The 21,371-nt window shown below is 44.7% G+C and overlaps 1 protein-coding gene across 1 annotated transcript in view; it reads left to right on the top strand.

Annotated features, from left to right (window-relative positions):
• The window catches only part of LOC110504557 (FERM and PDZ domain-containing protein 3), a 40,064-nt gene extending 20,255 nt beyond the window's left edge, over window positions 1-19,809 (top strand). The window contains exons 6-11 of the mRNA XM_036969707.1: window positions 345-471; window positions 6,406-6,495; window positions 8,431-8,610; window positions 11,247-11,382; window positions 12,201-13,148; window positions 14,361-19,809. Coding sequence (XP_036825602.1) covers window positions 345-471; window positions 6,406-6,495; window positions 8,431-8,610; window positions 11,247-11,382; window positions 12,201-13,148; window positions 14,361-17,218 — 4,339 coding nt within the window. The 3' untranslated portion in view covers window positions 17,219-19,809. The remainder of the gene's footprint in view (window positions 1-344; window positions 472-6,405; window positions 6,496-8,430; window positions 8,611-11,246; window positions 11,383-12,200; window positions 13,149-14,360) is intronic.
• The last annotated feature ends 1,562 nt before the right edge of the window (window positions 19,810-21,371 follow it).

Raw genomic sequence — 21,371 nt, 5'->3', positions numbered from 1 at the left:
TCTCCAGTCTGAGTCTGACTCTGACTCTGCCTTGTCAACCCTGTCAGTGTGACAGAAAATAGGAGCAGTAGCTCCTTGAGTCTTTGTCTACATCCCAACTGGCACCCTATTCCCTATATAGTGCACTACCTTTGACCAGGGCCCACAAGGCTATAAACGGTATAGGGTGCCATTTGGGACGTAGCCCTCGAGTCTTCCCTGGGGGTCTCTCCCCGAGATATAGACATGGTCCCACAGCTGTCAGCATCTGACTGGTTATACCATCTCGCTCTCTCTTTCTTTCTTCCTCTCTCCCTTTGCTCTCTACTCTAACCCCTCTTCTCTTTCGTTCTCTCCATTCCCAGGAAGGAGTGGGGTCTGGAACCTTTCCTCCCCCTCACTCTACTTCCCACCATCAAGGAGAAGAATGTGTGTAAGACCCTGTCACAGCTGCTCAAGACCTATCAGCATCTGCCTCCCTCCGGCAACAAGGTGATCTGTCCTCTCTGTCACACAATGACCTTCCGATCAGTAAATATTCTCTAGATACAGCATAGCTATAACACTAAGTATTTCAGATCCATTGTGCCTTTCATCTTGCTCTCTCAGTTAAGAGGTTTATCTTCTGACTGGCTGTGGAATTTCAAACGTGTTTAAACAGTGTGCTGGTGCCCCTTTACATGGTGAAACAGTGCCACCAACAGGACATGTACAGTATTGTAGGCGAGAATCCACTGGTCATCCTTGGGTGAATCTCAATAGCAGGAGCTAGCGACCGTGTCCGTCTTGTCATCCTTGGGTGAATCTCAACCGTATTAAGTGTCTTCTCCTCGTCTCCTCTCCTTCATCACTGATCTGAAATCACAAGATAAGTAAAAGCAATATGGAGGATGCCAACTTGGCTCCTGGACTCTGTCCACGCATTTCAAGGCTGCGTTGAAACAATGACTGGTAAATGATCCAAGACCAGCTCAGTTAATCCCTACCATTGTGACAACGAGTCATCATAATGCTGCATCAAATGTACATGATCTTAGGGGCATTGGCAAACGCAATGTAAGTAATTTAATTTATGTACCCCTAATTGCACTGAATACATCTGTTTATCCTACAGCTATTGTAAGCAGTAATCATAAGCCTATAAACCAGAGTTACACTGTTAGCACTGAGGTAGTGAGCAATAGTAGGAAGACCACTTCAGCTCCAATGTTAATACCATGAGTAAGTCTATCTCTGATAGGCTTCTCAGTAAAGCATTAAAAACAATCAATCAACCCAGAAAAGTGCTAAAAATAGCCCATATTAACATATGTAACCTAAGAAACAAGGTCCATGAAGTCAATAACTTGCTTGTAACAGATGACATTCATATTCTGACTATCTCTGAAAGGTACTTAGATAATACATTTGATGATACAGTGGTAGAAATACATGGTTCTAACATCTACCGAAAAGACAGAAATGGCAACGGAGGCGGTGTTGCTGTTTATATTCAGAACCACATCCCTGTAAAGCTTAGAGAGGATCCCATGTTAAATACTGTTGCAGTAATATGGCTACAGGTTCATCTGCCTCACCTCAAGCCCATTCTTGTGGGAAGATGCTATAGACCACCAAGCGCTAAAAGTCACTATCTGGATAATGTGTGAAATGCTTGATAATGTATGTGATATCAACAGAGAAGTATATTGTCTGGGTGATTTTAAATATTGACTGGCTCTCATCAAGCTGCCCATTCAAGAAAAGACTTCAAACTGTAATCAGTGGCTGCAACCTGGATCAGGTTATCAGTCAACCTACCAGGGTATTTACAAACAGCACAGGAATTAAATCATCAACATGTATTGATCAGATCTTTACTAATGCTGCAGACATTTGTTTTAAAGCAGTATCCAAATCCATTGGATGTAATGATCACAATATAATAGCCATATCTAGGAAAACCAAAGTTCCAAAGGCTGGGCCTAATATAGGGGATAATAGGTCATACAATAAGTTTTGTAATGATTCATATGTTGATGTTGATGATGTAAAGAATATTTGCTGGTCTGTGGTGTGTAATGAGGAGCAACCAAACGCTGCACTTGACGCATTTATGAAACTACTTATTCCAGTTACTAATAAGCACGCGACCATTAAGAAAATGACTGTAAAAACTGTTAAATCCCCTTGGATTGATGAGGAATTGAAAGATTGTGTGGTTGAGAGGGATGAGGCAAAAGGTATGGAAATTAAGTCTGTCAGATTGGCAAACATATTGAAAATTAAGAAATTATGTGACTAAACAAAAAAACAAAAAAATAATAAAAACAAAGAAATGATATAAAGAATGATAGTAAAAAGCTTTGGGGCACCTTAAATGACATTTTGGGGGGGAAGAACAACATTGAATCAGATGGCTCATCACAAAGCCCACTGGTATTGCAAACTACATTAATTACTTTTTCATTGCAAGATAAGCAAACTTAGGGATGACATGCCAGCAACAAACGCTGACACTACACACCCAAGTATATCGGACCAAATTTTGAAAGACAAGAATTGTACTTTTGAATTCCGTAAAGTCAGTGTGGAAGAGGTGAAAAAAGTGTTGTTGTCTATCAACAATGACAAGCCACCGGGGTCTGACAGCCTGGATAGAAAATGACTGAGGATAATAGCAGACGATATTGCCACTCCTATTTGCCACATCTTCAATTTAAGCCTACTAGAGAGCGTGTGCCCTCAGGCCTGGAGGGAAGCTAAAATCATTCCACTACCTAAGAATAGTAAAGCCCCCTTTACTGGCCCAAATAGCTGACCAATCAACCTGTTACCAACCCTTAGTAAACTTCTGGAAACAATGGTGTTTGACCAGATACAATGCTATTTCACAGTAAACAAATTGACAACAGAATTTCAGGATGCTTATAGGGAAGTGCACTCAACAAGCACAGCCCTTACACAAATGACTGATGATTGGCTGAGAGAAATTGATGATAAAATGATTGTGGGGGCTGTCCTGTTAGACTTAAGTGCAGCTTTGGACGATCATAGTCTGCTGCTGGAAAATTATGTGTATGCTTTACACCCCCTGCTATAATGTGGATAAAGAGTTACCCTCTGTGTTACTAACAGAACACAGAGGGTGTTATTTAATGGAAGCTTCTCAAATATATTCCAGTTAGAATCAGGAATTCCCCAGGGTAGCTGTTTAGGCCCTTGCTTTTTTAAATTTTTACTAACGACCTGCCACTGACTTTGATTAAAGCCAGAGTGTCTATGTATGCTGTTAAGCGGAGCGGCACCGGGGAACCTAAGAGCAGACTCAGATGCGGAAACGGATGAATGAACCAAAATATTTGTTACACAGAGAGATATGGAGTGCAGATCCGGGGTAGCTTGGCTGAGTTGCAGAAAAAACTGATGTGGAGACTGAGGTTGGTTGGCTGAGTAGAACAGGGTAAACAGGTCCTGAGGGGAATCCAAGGTAGTGGTGGTGAGATGTGGAACAGGCGACAGGAGCCAGAGCGGTAATAAGCAGAGATCACGATCTGGCAGAGAGGAAGTGGCAGGACTGAGTATTTGTAGATGTCTTGATTATGGAACGAGTTGCAGCTGGTAGGGATCTACTCTGTCTCCAGCACACCTGCCTGCAACCATACAATCACACAGAGAGGGAGAGGGAGAGTGTACAGGGGGAGTAACTGCAAGTCAAAAAGACACCGGATGAACACCAGAGGGCGTAACAGGAGCAGATGTGACATATGCGGATGACTCAACACGTCAGCTACTACAGCGACTGAAATGACTGCAACACTCAACAAAGTGCTGCAGTTAGTTTCAGAGTGGGTGGCCAGGAATAAGTTAGTCCTAAATATTTCTAAAACTAAAAGCATTGTATTTGGAACAAAACACTCACTAAACATTAAACCTCAACTAAATCTTGTAATAAATATTGTGGATATTGAGCACGTTGAGGTGACTAAACTGCTTGGAATAACCCTAGATTGTAAACTGTCATGGTCAAAACACATTGATGCAGTAGTAGCTAAGATGGGGAGAAGTCTGTCTATAATAAAGCAATGCTCTGCCTTCTTAACAACACTGTCAACAAGGCAGGTCTTACAGGCCATAGTTTTGTCGCACCTTGACTACTGTTCAGTCGTGTGTTCAAGTGCCACAAAAAAGGACTTTCAAAATTTCAATTGGCTCAGAACAGGGCAGCACGGCTGGTCCTTGGATGTACACAGAGAGCTAATATTAATACTATGCATGTCAATCTCTCCTGGCTGAAAGTGGAGGAGAGATTGACTTCATCACTACTTTTAGTTATGAGAGGAGAGTTGAATGCATGTTGAATGCACCGAGCTGCCTGTCTAAACTACTGGCACACAGCTAGGACACCCATGCATATCCCCGAGACATGCCACAAGAGGTCTCTTCACAGTCCCCAAGTCCAGAACAGACTATGGGAGGCACACAGTACTACATAGAGCCATGACTACATGGAACTCTATTCCACATCAAGTAACTGATGCAAGCAGTAAAATTAGATTTAAAAAACAGATAAAAAACTCCTCATGGAACAGTAGGGGACTGTGAAGCAACACAAACATTGGCACAGACACATGAATACACACACACACACACACACAATAACATACGCACAATACATACACATGTAGTTAGTACTGTAGATATGTGGTAGTGGTGGAGTAGGGGCCTGGGGGCACACAATGTGTTGTGAATGTATTGTAATGTTTTTAAAATTGTATAACTGCCTTCATTTTGCTGGACCCCAGGAAGAATAGCTGCTGCTTTGGCAGGAACTAATGGGGATCCATAATAAACCCCAGGAAGAGTAGCTGCTGCCTTGGCAGGAACTAATGGGGATCCGTAATAAACCCCAGGAAGAGTAGCTGCTGCCTTGGCAGGAACTAATGGGGATCCGTAATAAACCCCAGGAAGAGTAGCTGCTGCCTTGGCAGGAACTAATGGGGATCCGTAATAAACCCCAGGAAGAGTAGCTGCTGCCTTGGCAGGAACTAATGGGGATCTATAATAAACCCCAGGAAGAGTAGCTGCTGCCTTGGCAGGAACTAATGGGGATCTATAATAAACCCCAGGAAGAGTACCTGCTGCCTTGGCAGGAACTAATGGGGATCCATAATAAACCCCAGGAAGAGTAGCTGCTGCCTTGGCAGGAACTAATGGGGATCCATAATAAACCCCAGGAAGAGTAGCTGCTGCCTTGGCAGGAACTAATGGGGATCCATAATAAACCCCAGGAAGAGTAGCTGCTGCCTTGGCAGGAACTAATGGGGATCTATAATAAACCCCAGGAAGAGTAGCTGCTGCCTTGGCAGGAACTAATGGGGATCTATAATAAACCCCAGGAAGAGTAGCTGCTGCCTTGGCAGGAACTAATGGGGATCTATAATAAACCCCAGGAAGAGTAGCTGCTGTCTTGGCAGGAACTAATGGGGATCTATAATAAACCCCAGGAAGAGTAGCTGCTGTCTTGGCAGGAACTAATGGGGATCTATAATAAAACCCAGGAAGAGTAGCTGCTGCCTTGACAGGAACTAATGGGGATCCATAATAAACCCCAGGAAGAGTAGCTGCTGCCTTGGCAGGAACTAATGGGGATCCATAATAAACCCCAGGAAGAGTAGCTGCTGCCTTGGCAGGAACTAATGGGGATCTATAATAAACCCCAGGAAGAGTAGCTGCTGCCTTGACAGGAACTAATGGGGATCCATAATAAACCCCAGGAAGAGTAGCTGCTGCCTTGACAGGAACTAATGGGGATCCATAATAAACCCCTGGAAGAGTAGCTGCTGCCTTGACAGGAACTAATGGGGATCCATAATAAACCCCAGGAAGAGTAGCTGCTGCCTTGGCAGGAACTAATGGGGATCCATAATAAACCCCAGGAAGAGTAGCTGCTGCCTTGGCAGGAACTAATGGGGATCCATAATAAACCCCAGGAAGAGTAGCTGCTGCCTTGGCAGGAACTAATGGGGATCCATAATAAACCCCAGGAAGAGTAGCTGCTGCCTTGGCAGGAACTAATGGGGATCCATAATAAACCCCAGGTAGAGTAGCTGCTGCCTTGGCCAGAACTAATGGGGATCCATAATAAACCCCAGGAAGAGTAGCTGCTGCCTTGGCAGGAACTAATGGGGATCCATAATAAACCCCAGGAAGAGTAGCTGCTGCCTTGGCAGGAACTAATGGGGATCCATAATAAACCCCAGGAAGAGTAGCTGCTGCCTTGGCAGGAACTAATGGGGATCCATAATAAAAAACAAATACAAATACATCTAGGTTTTTAATTTCACCTGTGATGTTAGTGCAGATCAAGGAGAGGAGATGAGTAGAGGAAGCCACTAGAGACTGTTGAGACTGGGCCCTTAAGTGTTGTGTTGTGTCTACTGACAGGTCCCTCCTCTCCAGGGAAAGCTGCAGTACATGCGTGTGCTCAACGATCTTCCGCCCTTTGGAGGCTTGCTGTTCCACACCGTCAGACCAGTAAGGGCAACATTCTCTTATAAACATGCCCATATCGTATTCCCACATTATATATCCCACTCCTTTATGATGAATTTCTCTTATGTCAAGGTACAGCTCATGTTTATGTTTTCCTGTAGCCTTGTAGCATCCCAGGCCAGACATCCAAACGGATACTACATACATGTATATATCATACAGTGCCTTGCGAAAGTATTCGGCCCCCTTGAACTTTGCGACCTTTTGCCACATTTCAGGCTTCAAACATAAAGATATAAAACTGTATTTTTTTGTGAAGAATCAACAACAAGTGGGACACAATCATGAAGTGGAACGACATTTATTGGATATTTCAAACTTTTTTAACAAATCAAAAACTGAAAAATTGGCCGTGCAAAATTATTCAGCCCCTTTACTTTCAGTGCAGCAAACTCTCTCCAGAAGTTCAGTGAGGATCTCTGAATGATCCAATGTTGACCTAAATGACTAATGATGATAAATACAATCCACCTGTGTGTAATCAAGTCTCCGTATAAATGCACCTGCACTGTGATAGTCTCAGAGGTCCGTTAAAAGTGCAGAGAGCATCATGAAGAACAAGGAACACACCAGGCAGGTCCGAGATACTGTTGTGAAGAAGTTTAAAGCCGGATTTGGATACAAAAAGATTTCCCAAGCTTTAAACATCCCAAGGAGCACTGTGTAAGCGATAATATTGAAATGGAAGGAGTATCAGACCACTGCAAATCTACCAAGACCTGGCCGTCCCTCTAAACCTTCAGCTCATACAAGGAGAAGACTGATCAGAGATGCAGCCAAGAGGCCCATGATCACTCTGGATGAACTGCAGAGATCTACAGCTGAGGTGGGAGACTCTGTCCATAGGACAACAATCAGTCGTATATTGCACAAATCTGGCCTTTATGGAAGAGTGGCAAGAAGAAAGCCATTTCTTAAAGATATCCATAAAAAGTGTTGTTTAAAGTATGCCACAAGCCACCTGGGAGACACACCAAACATGTGGAAGAAGGTGCTCTGGTCAGATGAAACCAAAATTGAACTTTTTGGCAACAATGCAAAACGTTATGTTTGGCGTAAAAGCAACACAGCTGAACACACCATCCCCACTGTCAAACATGGTGGTGGCAGCATCATGGTTTGGGCCTGCTTTTCTTCAGCAGGGACAGGGAAGATGGTTAAAATTGATGGGAAGATGGATGGAGCCAAATACAGGACCATTCTGGAAGAAAACCTGATGGAGTCTGCAAAAGACCTGAGACTGGGACGGAGATTTGTTTTCCAACAAGACAATGATCCAAAACATAAATCAAAATCTACAATGGAATGGTTCAAAAATAAACATATCCAGGTGTTAGAATGGCCAAGTCAAAGTCCAGACCTGAATCCAATCGAGAATCTGTGGAAAGAACTGAAAACTGCTGTTCACAAATGCTCTCCATCCAACCTCACTGAGCTCGAGCTGTTTTGCAAGGAGGAATGGGAAAAAATTTCAGTCTCTCGATGTGCAAAACTGATAGAGACCTACCCCAAGCGACTTACAGCTGTAATCGCAGCAAAAGGTGGCGCTACAAAGTATTAACTTAAGGGGGCTGAATAATTTTGCACGCCCAATTTTTCAGTTTTTGATTTGTTAAAAAAGTTTGAAATATCCAATAAATGCCGTTCCACTTCATGATTGTGTCCCACTTGTTGTTGATTCTTCACAAAAAAATACAGTTTTATATCTTTATGTTTGAAGCCTGAGATGTGGCAAAAGGTCGCAAAGTTCAAGGGGGCCGAATACTTTCGCAAGGCACTGTATATATATACTACAGTACATATCATTTTGAAGAATGCATGTTTCTGAGTTAAGTTTTTTGCTGTTGTTCCATGAATTCAGAGCTCTCTCTGTGTTGATAGAATGTTTGATTGATTGATTGACTGATTGATCCACAGGATGAGAAGCAGTCGGCCACTACGCTGCTGGTGGGTCCGCGGCACGGCATCGGTCATGTGATCGACCTAAAAAACAACCTGACCACGGTTCTGACAGAGTTCAGTCGTGTTGCTAAGATACAGCTGCACCGGGAGAACCAGGGCGTAGCCCGCGTAGAGGTGGCCATACAGGAGGCCAAGGTATGTGACAGATTGAACACATGTACAACTATAGATTTAGAAGGACATTATGAAGCTCAGGATGGAACTCATTGCACCATACTAGTAGGCCATGGTGCCAAACATAGATTTTCGCTGCACAGAAGAATTCCTTTCAAATTCAATTAAATCAAACCTGTGAGATAAACCAAGTTGAAGTAGCGGTATGGTCATTATATTAAATATACAGTAAAATGCTTTGTTGAAGCCTCCAAACTCATTTCCGTCCCTGCTCCAACCTCTTTGTATGAAGATGTGTGTGTTTCAGAGGGGCTGAGATGAAGCCAATACATAGTGCATTCAGGAAGTATTCAGACCTCTTGACTTTTTCCACATTTTGTTATGTTACAGCCTTATTCTAAAATGGACTAAATGTTTTTTTCCCCCTCATCAATCTATACACAATACCCCATAATGACATCACAATACCCCATAATGACATCACAATACCCCATAATGACATCACAATACCCCATAATGACATCACAATACCCCATAATGACAAAGCAAAAACAGTTTTTTATCAATTTGAGCAAATTGCTACAAATAAAAAAAATGGAAATATCACATTTATATAAGTATTCAGACACTTTACTCTGTACTTTGTTGTTGCACCTTTTGCAGCAATTACAGCCTTGAGTCATCTTAGGTATGATGCTACAAGCTTGGCACACCGGTATTTGGGGAGTTTCTCCCATTCTTCTCTGCAGATCCTCTCAATCTCTGTCAGGTTGGATGGGAGAGCGTTGCTGCACAGCTATTTTCAGGTTTCTCCAGAGTTGTTTGATCAGGTTCAAGACCGGGCTCTGGCTGGGCCACTCAAGGACATTCAGAAACTTGTGTCGTGGAAATTCAGTAATGAGAGAGATTTGGTCATTTTTTCAAACAATCATCTTTATTTAATATAAATTAATTATTGCAATAATGAGGCTGGTCGACACTCCCACCCTTGAGTGTTGGACCGAGTAACCTAACCTTTACACAAATGCAGAGTACTATATATAGCTGACACTAACAATGCTCAGTCATGTTTGGTTTAACCCCCCTCATGCAGACCAAGGAGCATCATAAGTCACTCTGGGTTCATCCTGTTGTTATCTGCACATGGGTTGTTGTCTTAACCCCACCCTGGCTTAGTTTCCCAGATGCAAGGATGATTTAGAGACAATGAGGAATTGTTCTAAAATCCTCCTGGCTATCTCTATCTCTGTTACACCCACCACATCGTGTCTACGTAATGCAGTCTTTAACTCATTTGTCAGCTCAAGTCATCTCTGGTGACCATAACGACCAAATTAGCTGCAGGGAACTAGAGTGGAGCCCATGAAAACACAGAATTAAACAAAACAGAAATATCCTATTTGTTAACTATTATTCCTAACTATTAATATCAAACAAACCAGGTAAATATGTCATTTTTCTATCACAGCCACTCCTGCCTTGTCTTGACTGTGTGCTCAGGGTCATTGACCTGTTGGAAGGTGAACCTTCGCCCAAGTCTGAGATCCTGAGCACTCTGGAGTAGGTTTTCATCAAGGATCTCTCTGTAATTTGCTCCGTTCATCTTTCCCTCGATCCTGACTAATCTCCTAGTTCCTGCCACTGATAAACATCTGCACAGCATCATGCTGCCATCACCCTGCTTCACCATAGGGATGTTGCCAGGTTTCCTCCAGACGAGATGCTTGGCATTCAGACCAACGAGTTCAATCTTGGTTTCATTAGACTGGAGAATCTTGTTTCTCATGTTTTGAGAGTCCTTTAAGGGCCTTTTGGTGAACTCCAAGTGGGCTGCCATGTCTGGCCACTCTACCATAAAGGCCTGATTGGTGGAGTGCTGCAGAGACGGTTGTCCTTCTGGAAGATTCTCCCATCTCCACAGAGGAACTCTTGAGCTTTGTCAGAGTGACCATCGGGTTCTTGATCACCGCCCTGACCAAGGCCCTTCTCCCCTGATTACTCAGTTTGGCCGTGCGGCCCACTCTAGGAAGAGTCTTGGTGGTTCTAAACTTCTTCCATTTAAGAATGATGGAGGCCACTGTGTTCTTGGGGACCTTCAATGCTGCAGAAATGTTTGGTACCCTTCCCCAGATCTGTGCCACGACACAATCCTGTCTCGGAGCTCTATGGACAGTTCCTTCGACCTCATGGCATGGTTTTTGCTCTGACATGCACTGTCAACTGTGGGACCGTATGTCCAATCAATTGAATTTACCACAGGTGGACTCCAATCAAGTTGTAGAAACATCTCAAGGATCAATGGAATCAGGATGCACCTGAGCTCATTTTTGAGTCTCATAGCAAATGGTCTGAATACTTATGTAAATAAGGTATTTCTGTTTTTATTTTTATACATTTGCAACTATTTCTAAAAACCTGATTTCACATTATGGGGTATTGTGTGTAGATTGATGAGGAATAAAAAATAATTTCATAATTTTTAGAATAAGGCTGTAGCGTAACAAAATATGGAAAAAGTCAAGGGGGCCTGAATACTTTCCTAATGCACTGTACATCATTGGATAAAGCAGAAGACACATTTCCGTTTGACCTTGTGTACAATTGGACAATAAAGAAATCTACATCTAAAACGTAATTATCCCCTCCCACCCCTGCAGCCTCTGGTCCTGTTGATGGAGTGGCCTGATGCCAGTAACTTTGCCTGTCTCATCTCCGGCTACTACAAGCTGTTTGTGGATCCCAAACGAACCATCTACTACCGGACACCTGGTCAGTCTTATATGATCAAGGCAGGTATGTTAGTAGTCACCTCCTTGATTTATACTGCTGGTTAAGACTTGCAATGAAGCTGTATATTTACATTATCTGTTGATGTTTAAGAAATGGATCGGTAAGTCTAGTGTTTCGGGAGGTTGTTATAGAGATTCCATTATTATTAGCTTTAGATAACACTGAAAATGTTTTTAATTTACTGTTAAAATCCTTTCCATACTCTTTGCTTTGACTACATTTCCTATCAATAAAACTCAACATCCAAACTCAGTATCCAAAGGCACGTTGACTGAATATCAGTTTGCATCTCAAGGATTCCATTTACAGGTTTTAGTGTGTGTCTGCAAGTGTGAGGCATTGCATGTAAACCATCATACTGCAACCAACTCTAGTCAATCCATCTGGACTGACACCTGCTTCTCCATAATGCATCTGTGCATCCGGACCTAAACCATATCAACAGCTACCAATCACCTCTGCTGTCGCTCCTCCCATCTCCATACTGAGATCTCATCTTCATCGGACTATTCTCTCCCTCTTCCTTGCACAGGGTAACATTTTGTAGTTTTTGCCTTGCTTTTTTTCTGTGAAATATATATGTAATATTCAAACATGCACAGCTCTGTTTCCATCTGCTGTGGTGGTGTGCCTGCATGAGAGGAAGGCCGCTACGTCCCATAACATCCCACCAGACTTACCTCCAACTCCAGTCTCCAGCATCCATCACTGAAAAAAATCCACCAGCCTTCGCCTCTATTTTCCCATAAGGACCCACTCCATCTTCCCATGCGATTCCTCACCTCTCAGCCTCTCAACTGCTCTGAAAATTCTGTCCGCAGATTACAGAGGTTCCCACCACACCCACCCGCGCTCCGGCACTACAGCTGTGTCCAGTGGGGACCGACGAGGGGACGAGAGGGAAAGACCCCATACGAGGGACCCAGGGTCCCAGTCTCAGAAGACAGCGACCGCCCCACTGCCCGCAGAGTCCCAACACCTGGGTCTATGCCACGTCCATCTCCGTGAGCAACAACAGCTGCAGGAGCTCCAAATGCAGGCAGAACCCGAGCTCGACGTCAACGAGAACTTCATTTCCCAAGAGGCACCAGGGCGGCCCCGTACCAAGTCTGACCCGACGCTGCAGAAAACGGAGACGATTGCCGTGAGGCTGGAAAGCCCCGTCCAGGAGAGCTCAGTGGCCTTCAGGAGCAGAGCCCAAACCATGGGGCAGTCCCAGCGAACTACACGGTTCTTCTGTGACTCCTGCAAGGCCAGGTTGAGGGCAGAGGGAGTGGCTGTGGCCTTGAACGGTGGACGCAGCAGCGCCTCATCAAAGCACTGCTCCAGCGCCTGTGCCTCCCGCGATGGAGGTGCAGTAGACTTGATGGCCCTGCCTCCCCCGGGGAATGAAGAGGAGGAGGAAGAAGGAAGAAAGCTGCAGCTGCCCCATCCGGCCATTGCTGCTCCTCCACCTGGGTTCAGGGACAACAGCTCGGACGAAGATGACGCCAAGAGAGGACGGAAGTCTCGACCAAACCCCGTCACCCGTCCAAGCCCTGCAACCGGGGCTGCAGTCAGCAAGAGCTCTGCCAAGGCTTCTTCCGAGGAAGTGGTACCGGCTCCAGAGGATGTCCCGGTGACGTTGATAGACAACGTGGCCACCAGGACAGTACGGGACCATGCCCAGGAGCTGGATGATGCTCTGGTGTCCACTCTGCAGGCCCTGGAGGCCCTAGCTGCATCAGAGGACTTCCCCCATCACCCCCAACAGCCAGCTCAGACCACAGGTCAACATGCCGTGTCATGCTATATGGACTTCTTCTCATATAGAGAGTCGAATCTAACCACCAAGGGCTCCTTCATTGCTAATGGTTCATTTTAGGGGACAGTGACTACTAAGGGGCACTTTTAAATATTTTTATACACTGAGTGTACAAAACATTAGTATTGAGTTTCACCCTCTTTTACCCTCCACAGTTCGTCAGGGCATGGAAGTGTTGAAAGCTTTCCCTTAGGGATGCTGGCCCATGTTGACTCCAATGCTTCCCACAGTTGTACACACTGGAAACTGTTGAGCGTGAAAAACCCTGAAGCACTGCAGTTCTTGACACACACTCACCTGCCTGGCACCTACTACTATACCCCGTTCAAAGGCACTTAAATCTTTTGTCTTGCCCATTAACCCTCTGAATGACACACATACAATGATTAAAGTGGATTGAACAAGTGACATCAATAAGGGATCATATCTTTCACCTGGTCAGTCTGTCATGGAAAGAGCAGGTGTTCCTAATGTTTTGTACACTTCAGTGTAGCTGAAGGGGAGGAGACGGGTTAAAGAAGGATTTTTAAGCCTTGAGACATGGATTGTGTATGTGTGTCATTCAGAGGGTGAATGGACAAGACAAAATATTTAAGTGCCTTGAACGGGATATGGTGTCAAGTGTCAAGCACACCGGTTTGAGTGTGTCAAAAATTGCAATGCTGCAGGGTTTTTCCACGCACAACAGTTTCCCGTGTGTACAACTGTTGGAAGCATTGGAGTCAACATGGGCCAGTATCCCTGTGGAACACTTTAGACAACGTGTTGAGTCCATGCCCTGATGAATTGGGGCTGGCTTGACAGCACAATTCAAGTTCAAAGCTTTAACATCCCAAAACAGGGACAAAAATACGTTTTGTTTTGACGTGTTGTTTTACAGCACTCTGCTTGATACTGAACATAGTCTCTTGTGTTGTATCTTTTGATAGCGAGAGAAACACAAGAGTTCACTCAGTCTTGATTAAAATTCAGTTTGATGCAAAACAAGGTTTTGCTCACAGACGGTTAGCAGAGCTTTAAAAGAAACATCAAGAGATTTTTTACAAGTGTAAGTATTTAGAAACAGTGTATTTGATGTGCCATCTTTCAAAAATCAATGACTGTTTTCCATCTGTCTGTGATATTGTATGACGTCCGTGTGACCCTGATAGTGTCTTGTGTTTCTTTCTTTCCATAGGGTTGATTGTGTTGGCGGCCATTACGCCTGAGTCATCGCTAGACTCAGGGCACGAGACCAACTCCTCTGAGCTGACAGACGTCTCAGAGATGGTGTCGGCCATGAAGCAGCACCAGAACCAGGCCTACCTGTTGGCCCACCATATCAACAAGGAGCGTATCTTCAGTCGCAGAGACTTCCCCTTGGCCATACCAGGCTGCACCACCCAGACTATTGGAGGCGGTGCGTTCTCCATGGGTCAGATCCGTGGCGGCTGCCCCTCGAAACCAGTGATCCTCAGTAAGACTGTTCCCCTAAAGCTTAGCCCTGGTCAGGAGACTGCCAGTCCAGGCCTCAGCACAGTGGAGCAGGGGAGTGACGTTACCCAAGAACCAACGCAGAGTGAGCCGAGTGAAGGCAAGAAGGCAAAACCAGAGCCCACCAAAGCGTGCACCCCAGACCGCCTTGCGATGTCACCTGAGGAGCTGAAAGTCTCCGATCCAGGGCAGGCACCTAAGGTCGGCAAAGATCAAAGGTCACCCGGTACTGCTGTGGGCAAACTAAGCCCAAATTTCTCTGTGGGTGTCAAGGGGAAGAAGTCTGCGCCTCTGAGCCCGGCCACTACCAACAAAGCCTTACCTATTCTCTTGCCTGTGGACAGAACTGCCTCCGCCAAGATTTGCCCCACAAACATGTGCCAAGATGCCGAGACTGCCTCTAGCAAGACCATCAAGCCTTCAAGCTCTAAAGACCTCTTGCCAATTGATGACCTGTTCTGCACATGCCCAGTTAGAGAACCCGGGCCACAGCTAAGACTGAAGGATCCACATACCCAGAAGGTGCTGGTGTTCCACTCCTCTTCCCCTACAGATGATGAGCGTCTTTGTGCCAAAGGCCTCCAACTGGCCAGCAGCAAAGAGAGCACAGTGAGAGCAGCAGGAGGAGCAGGAGCAGACCCCATCTTGGCCAAGCCCAGACCCCAGGTCCCAACCAAGTACTCCCAGTCCCCACACATGCCTGTGAAAGCTGAGAGGAAGGAAGCAGCAGAGGCCAAGGCAGAGAGGTCCCAGGGTAAAGCTCAAGCTGAGCCACATAAATGCCCCCCAAAGACATTCCCTCTCCTGGGAGACCCAACACACCCTACCTGCTCTGTGGACAAGGTCTCTACTCTCTCCTCTGCTGACAGCAAGAACCAGGGTGGCGGTAAAGGGAAGGCCCAGCGTAGCGCTCCCTTCCTAAGTATCAAGAACCTTCTGTCGGCCACGTTCCCAGCTCGGATTCGCAGGGAGACTGATGAGCGCCGAGCCCAGCTCCAGAAGGTCCGGCAGTACGAGTTAGAGTTTCTGGAAGAACTTCTGAAGCCCAAGTCGTCTGGGTGCGAATACCTACCCCAGGGGTCCTCGCCAGTCCCCTCAGGCACCCCATGTGCTTGCCAGCTCCTTACAAGTCCTGTGCTAAAAGCCCCTGGAATCTCCAGAGAGCAACGCCGCAGCTGCGACTGCAAGAGGATGTGCAGAGGCATCCGACTGCCCGATACGCCGGTCGGCTCAATTGCAGAGACACAGCAGCATAGAGGTAGAGAGAGACCCCTCTCCAAGACCCCTCCAGCGAACTCCAAAACCCCTCACCCCCAGGGAGCTCAGAGGAGACCTCAGACCTTAGAGATCAAGACCACCCGAATCCGCTCGACCAGTCTGGAGTCGCGGGAACCCAGGGGGGAGCAGGCTTCCTGCTTGCCCACCTGCACCTCTCGCACACCAGACTGCATGGGCGCTCCGCAGTACAAGAAGCTCCAGAGGCGGTATAGCATCGGAGAGGTGGACAATGCTGAAGGCACCCAGCTGTACACCGAGATAAAACCCAAAGCCAAGAACCTGGAGAAGGAAATGGAGCGAGTGAGGGCCGCAGGGCTGAGGCTTCCAACAACCGTGGAGCCCGTTCACAATCAAACTCACACGGCTGCTGCAGAGGCAAAGGGGAAGAAAGGAGTGTTCTTCATCCAGGGAGAAGAGCTGCTGAGGGAGAGCAGAGAGGGGGCGCCGACGGAGATGCTGCTGGGGCTGCCTAGCGAGGACAGTGACGACAGGGAGAAGTGCTGCTCTTTCTGTTTCTGCTACAGGAAGTGTGAAGCGGCGGACGAGAGCAGCGAGAAAGAAGAGCTCTCCTACTCCACCACCCTCCAGGTCCTGCCCGGGATGCAGCTTGGCTCTCAGACCTTGCCCATTGTCAGCAAAACGCTCCAGGTTCTCCACGCTGAGGGCTGCAGCGGGGAGGAGGAGGAAGTAGAGGAAGAAGAAGAGGAGCCGCAGACACAGGAGATCGACCTCCGGGCCTGCGGGACTCTGGAGGGGAGCCTGGCGAGGGTCGAATCCCTGCAAGGAAAGACGTTCAGCCTGCCGGACGGTTTCCTCAATGCCCAGCTGGATGCTAATGAGCTGCTAGCCATCCTGCGACAGTGCGCTAACATTCCCCAGGTGGATAACGAATCACGCCTACAGCCATCCCGGATCGCCGAGTACAAGCAGGAGCTGGCAGTGCGCTTCAAAGAGTTCAGGGCGGCGTGCAGGCGGGTGGCGAGCGTTGAGAAGAGCCCCACTCGCATGCTGAGCGTTGTTACGGCCAGCTTCCTGGTCCTCTGCGAACTGACTCAGACATTCATCAAGCTGGTTAGAGGGGTGCGTTCAGAGGCCCAAAGGCTGCAACTGTTGCGGAAGGTTGAAGAGGTTGCTATCAATTACACTTTGCTGTTGCGTGCAGCCGAGGAGGCGATGGGCCACTCCAGTAGTCTGCCTAACAAGAGCGTGAGTCCCCAAGTTACTACAACCTCCACTAACATGGGCTCCCTCTCTCGCCCAATCAAAACCCTGCCTACCCAGTAGAGACAAAGAATGGGGAAGTTAGTAAATAATCATATATGACAGTTGGGAGTGTGGGTGGCTGGGACCACATTCTCAATGTCCAGTAGTTATTTATTGTTTACAGGACATTCAATGATCCATCCTCAGCAAAAATCGCAATGCAACTGCTCCATTATGCGTTTCCAGGGGCTGTGGCAGTTGCAGAGTGGCCCTGTGGTGTTCTAGCATAAGATACAGACGCCTGGGCACCTCTATACAAAAGGTGCAAGGACCTACACCTCTGAAATGCAGTGTGAAAACAGGGCTAACCACTCCTCCATGTCAACTCTCACATTACAGAGGTCCGTCTCATTATTCTCTATGTATATTTGAGTTGTATCTTTTTAGCAAAGTATACCTTTTTGTGGAGAATAAAAATAATGAAAATAATATATAAAATGATATTGAGTATAACAAATGTAAAGAGTAATACATCTACAATAAATGTGCTCTGGGCAAAAATACAGCAGAGAAAATGTCAAAGTAGCGAATTCTGTGAATTAAGTAGTCCAAAGCCTGGGTTAGTAGTTGACGTGTTTGTTTGTTAAATTTTCTAACTGTTGTTACACAATACGTTATGTTGGTCATCTGGACAATGCCATGACCTGCACCTCAACAATATCACGTACATCACATTCAGAATGTTGTACCTCCTGTGAGATTGGAAAATCCACACATTTGAATTGGGTTGATATAAAACAGATATGAAGCCCATTTACTCACCTGTAGAATAAAACCACTGGTATGGAAACACCTAGCGTGGGCAGATATAACAGAAACGCTAACTCACTAGTGGCTAACCAATCAGCTGGGTAGGATCAATGTTCTTCATGAAGGAAATGAAGGCAGCCTCGCTCTGCAGTATTTAGTGTAGTCAACCTCACGTTGCTGTCTTGGTTAGAGACACACACACAATACTCACACACGACAATCACAATCCACACTAAACCGGCACATCAACACTTGTAAATGAGAGATCCACTTTAGCAAGCTTAGCCTTCGAATTTTGCACAACCTTCAGCATTTGCTCCTGTTCACACATGATCTACGTTCATGTTTTGTTTACATTCAGTCAACTGAACACTGCTCTAGAAAACAAACTCCTCATACACCTTCCATTTTATAAACTATTTCATCTTAGAAAAGATTCAAGTTGCTATATTCTTCTCTACAATAATTTTACAGGATTCTGTGTCACAAACAATTCAATGGGGTTATACTTTTTGCTCTCTATATGTGCTGTTATCCCTTGTGCAATACAGGAGATATATATAAATCACTAACACACAAAGTAGTTTTCTATGTATTTTAATAAAACTGACACCTGTGTTTTCTGTCTGAAAACGTCTTTCTGTCTCCTCCTGTTGTCAACCCACAGAGATCGAAGCAGCCTACAGCTAACCTCAACAGAAACTATTCAGACTCTGTTATATTCTGACAGGATACTATTCATACCAGGCCACGTGAATTCTTTCACTGCACCACTGTCTTGCATGTTTCCTCAATTCTACCTTTGTTCTTAGAGTTACAAGAAGCAGAAGCGGTCCCGTTACCAGTGGTGTTGGCAGATTCCGTGTTACTAGTAATTTTATTGAAGTGAGAAAGAAAGAATATACACCCACAACAATATATGAGGAGGCTACTTATACCAATAATGTTTTGCAACTGAAATTATTTATGCGGAGTTGTGTTGTTCTACACTCAAGATGTAAATATTGTAAAACAGTTGGAATATTTGTGAGCCTGGAAAACACTTTTAAATGACTAACTGACGTGTGAAGACTGGTTCTGAATTCTTCAGCGTTTTGTAAAAAAAAGAGAAAACATGTCTGTACCGTATAATGTATAGTCGTTATGTTCCATAGAAAACTAATAGCGAAAACTTATATTTTAACAGTATATAATGAGTATAAAGCATGGGACATGTTTATTTTTATAAAAACAAAACATTCTCATCATGACCACCTGGAAATGTTTTCAAACATTAATATATAAATATAGTGTGTGGTTGTCATTGTTGAGTTGCGTTGTTGCCATATTGTGAATGTGTCTCTATGTTCCATAACATAATGGACCTATGTTCCATAACATAATGGACCTTTGTTCCATAACATAATGGACCTTTGTTCCATAACATAATGGACCTATGTTCCATAACATAATGGACCTATGTTCCATAACATAATGGACCTTTGTTCCATAACATAATGGACCTATGTTCCATAACATAATGGACCTTTGTTCCATAACATAATGGACCTATGTTCCATAACATAATGGACCTATGTTCCATAACATAATGGACCTATGTTCCATAACATAATGGACCTATGTTCCATAACATAATGGACCTTTGTTCCATAACATAATGGACCTATGTTCCATAACATAATGGACCTTTGTTTCATAACGTAATGAACCTTTGTTTCATGGCCTATTCCATTGTGTTTGTTTGCACTTATTTATTTACTTAGTATTTATTTGTCAATAATCTTGTCTTCACTGTGTTCTTCTGTCTGTACAGCCTGTCTCATGTTTTAAGAGCAATAAAGTGTTTTGAAGTTATAATCTTCCGTTTACAAATGTCACATTTACATTTGGTGTAGATTGAAATGTGTGTTTGATACATTCAAGTTATTTGGGCCTCATCTGACACTCACTTCCAAATGAATATGAAAGAGATTTACTTGAGATTTCCTTCTCCTTACGGAGCATTGGGCAGAGGTAGTCTATCCTTCTACTACATGTTGTCCTTCTCCAAACTTCTGGCCTAGATTACTGTGGCCTCTATTGTCGGGCTGCATTCAGAGAAAATGTTACTCAGTCACTAAGCATATCACTCCAAAATCTTGAAGGCTATTTTATGTCCCAAACTTCCCTCATTACCAACACATTACTGCAGACAACATGGCATAAAATTAGCAATGTAGACATAATCTCTGCAGTGGCGCTAAACCTCTGCATAGGCTGCTCTTTAGCCCTACTCAGGATATTTAGCCATACTCAGGATATTTAGCCATACTCAGGATATTTGGCCATACTCAGGATATTTATCCCTACTCAGGATATTTGGCCATACTCAGGATATTTAGCCATACTCAGGATATTTAGCCCTACTCAGGATATTTAGCCATACTCAGGATATTTAGCCCTACTCAGGATATTTAGCCATACTCAGGATATTTAGCCATACTCAGGATATTTAGCCCTACTCTGGATATCTAGCCCTACTCAGGATATTTAGCCCTACTCGGGATATTTAGCCCTACTCAATATATTTGGCCATACTCAGGATATTTAGCCCTACTCAATATATTTGGCCATACTCAGGATATTTAGCCCTACTCAATATATTTGGCCATACTCAGGATATTTAGCCCTACTCAATATATTTGGCCATACTCAGGATATTTAGCCCTACTCAGGATATTTGCCCATACTCAGGATATTTAGCCATACTCAGGATATTTAGCCTTACTCGGGATATTTAGCCCTACTCAGGATATTTAGCCATACTCAGGATATTAAGCCATACTCAGGATATTTAGCCCTACTCTGGATATCTAGCCCTACTCGGGATATTTAGCCCTACTCGGGATATTTAGCCCTACTCAATATATTTGGCCATACTCAGGATATTTAGCCCTACTCAATATATTTGGCCATACTCAGGATATTTAGCCCTACTCAATATATTTGGCCATACTCGGGATATTTAGCCCTACTCAATATATTTGGCCATACTCAGGATATTTATCCATACTCAATATATTTAGCCATACTCAGGATATTTAGCCATACTCAATATATTTTCGACTAACCTTTACTTGGCCATACTTTCTTCATTCTTGTCTAAAAACATGTGTGTGCAATTTCAAGTGTTACTCCAAAACACCTGAGAATATTCAGAAAGTATTAAATCCTCCTTTCCAGCCGTTACTATGAGTCGTCCTCCCCTTTTAAACGTCTTCATCACAGTTGCAGCCAACAGTATTTTTCAGTGTAACAGCACCTTTCTGGCAGCCTTCTTCCATTACACACAGGTGTTAGTAGTATGCTTGAAAGCTAATTAGCACATGTGATCCTTCTGTCTTCCGCAAACACTCTCTGTAACATGGAGATATGCCTGTTTGGG

This window comes from Oncorhynchus mykiss, chromosome 31 (assembly GCF_013265735.2).
Source record: "Oncorhynchus mykiss isolate Arlee chromosome 31, USDA_OmykA_1.1, whole genome shotgun sequence".
NCBI classification, from domain to species: Eukaryota; Metazoa; Chordata; class Actinopteri; order Salmoniformes; family Salmonidae; genus Oncorhynchus; species Oncorhynchus mykiss.
This window is presented reverse-complemented; position numbering and strand designations above follow the sequence as displayed.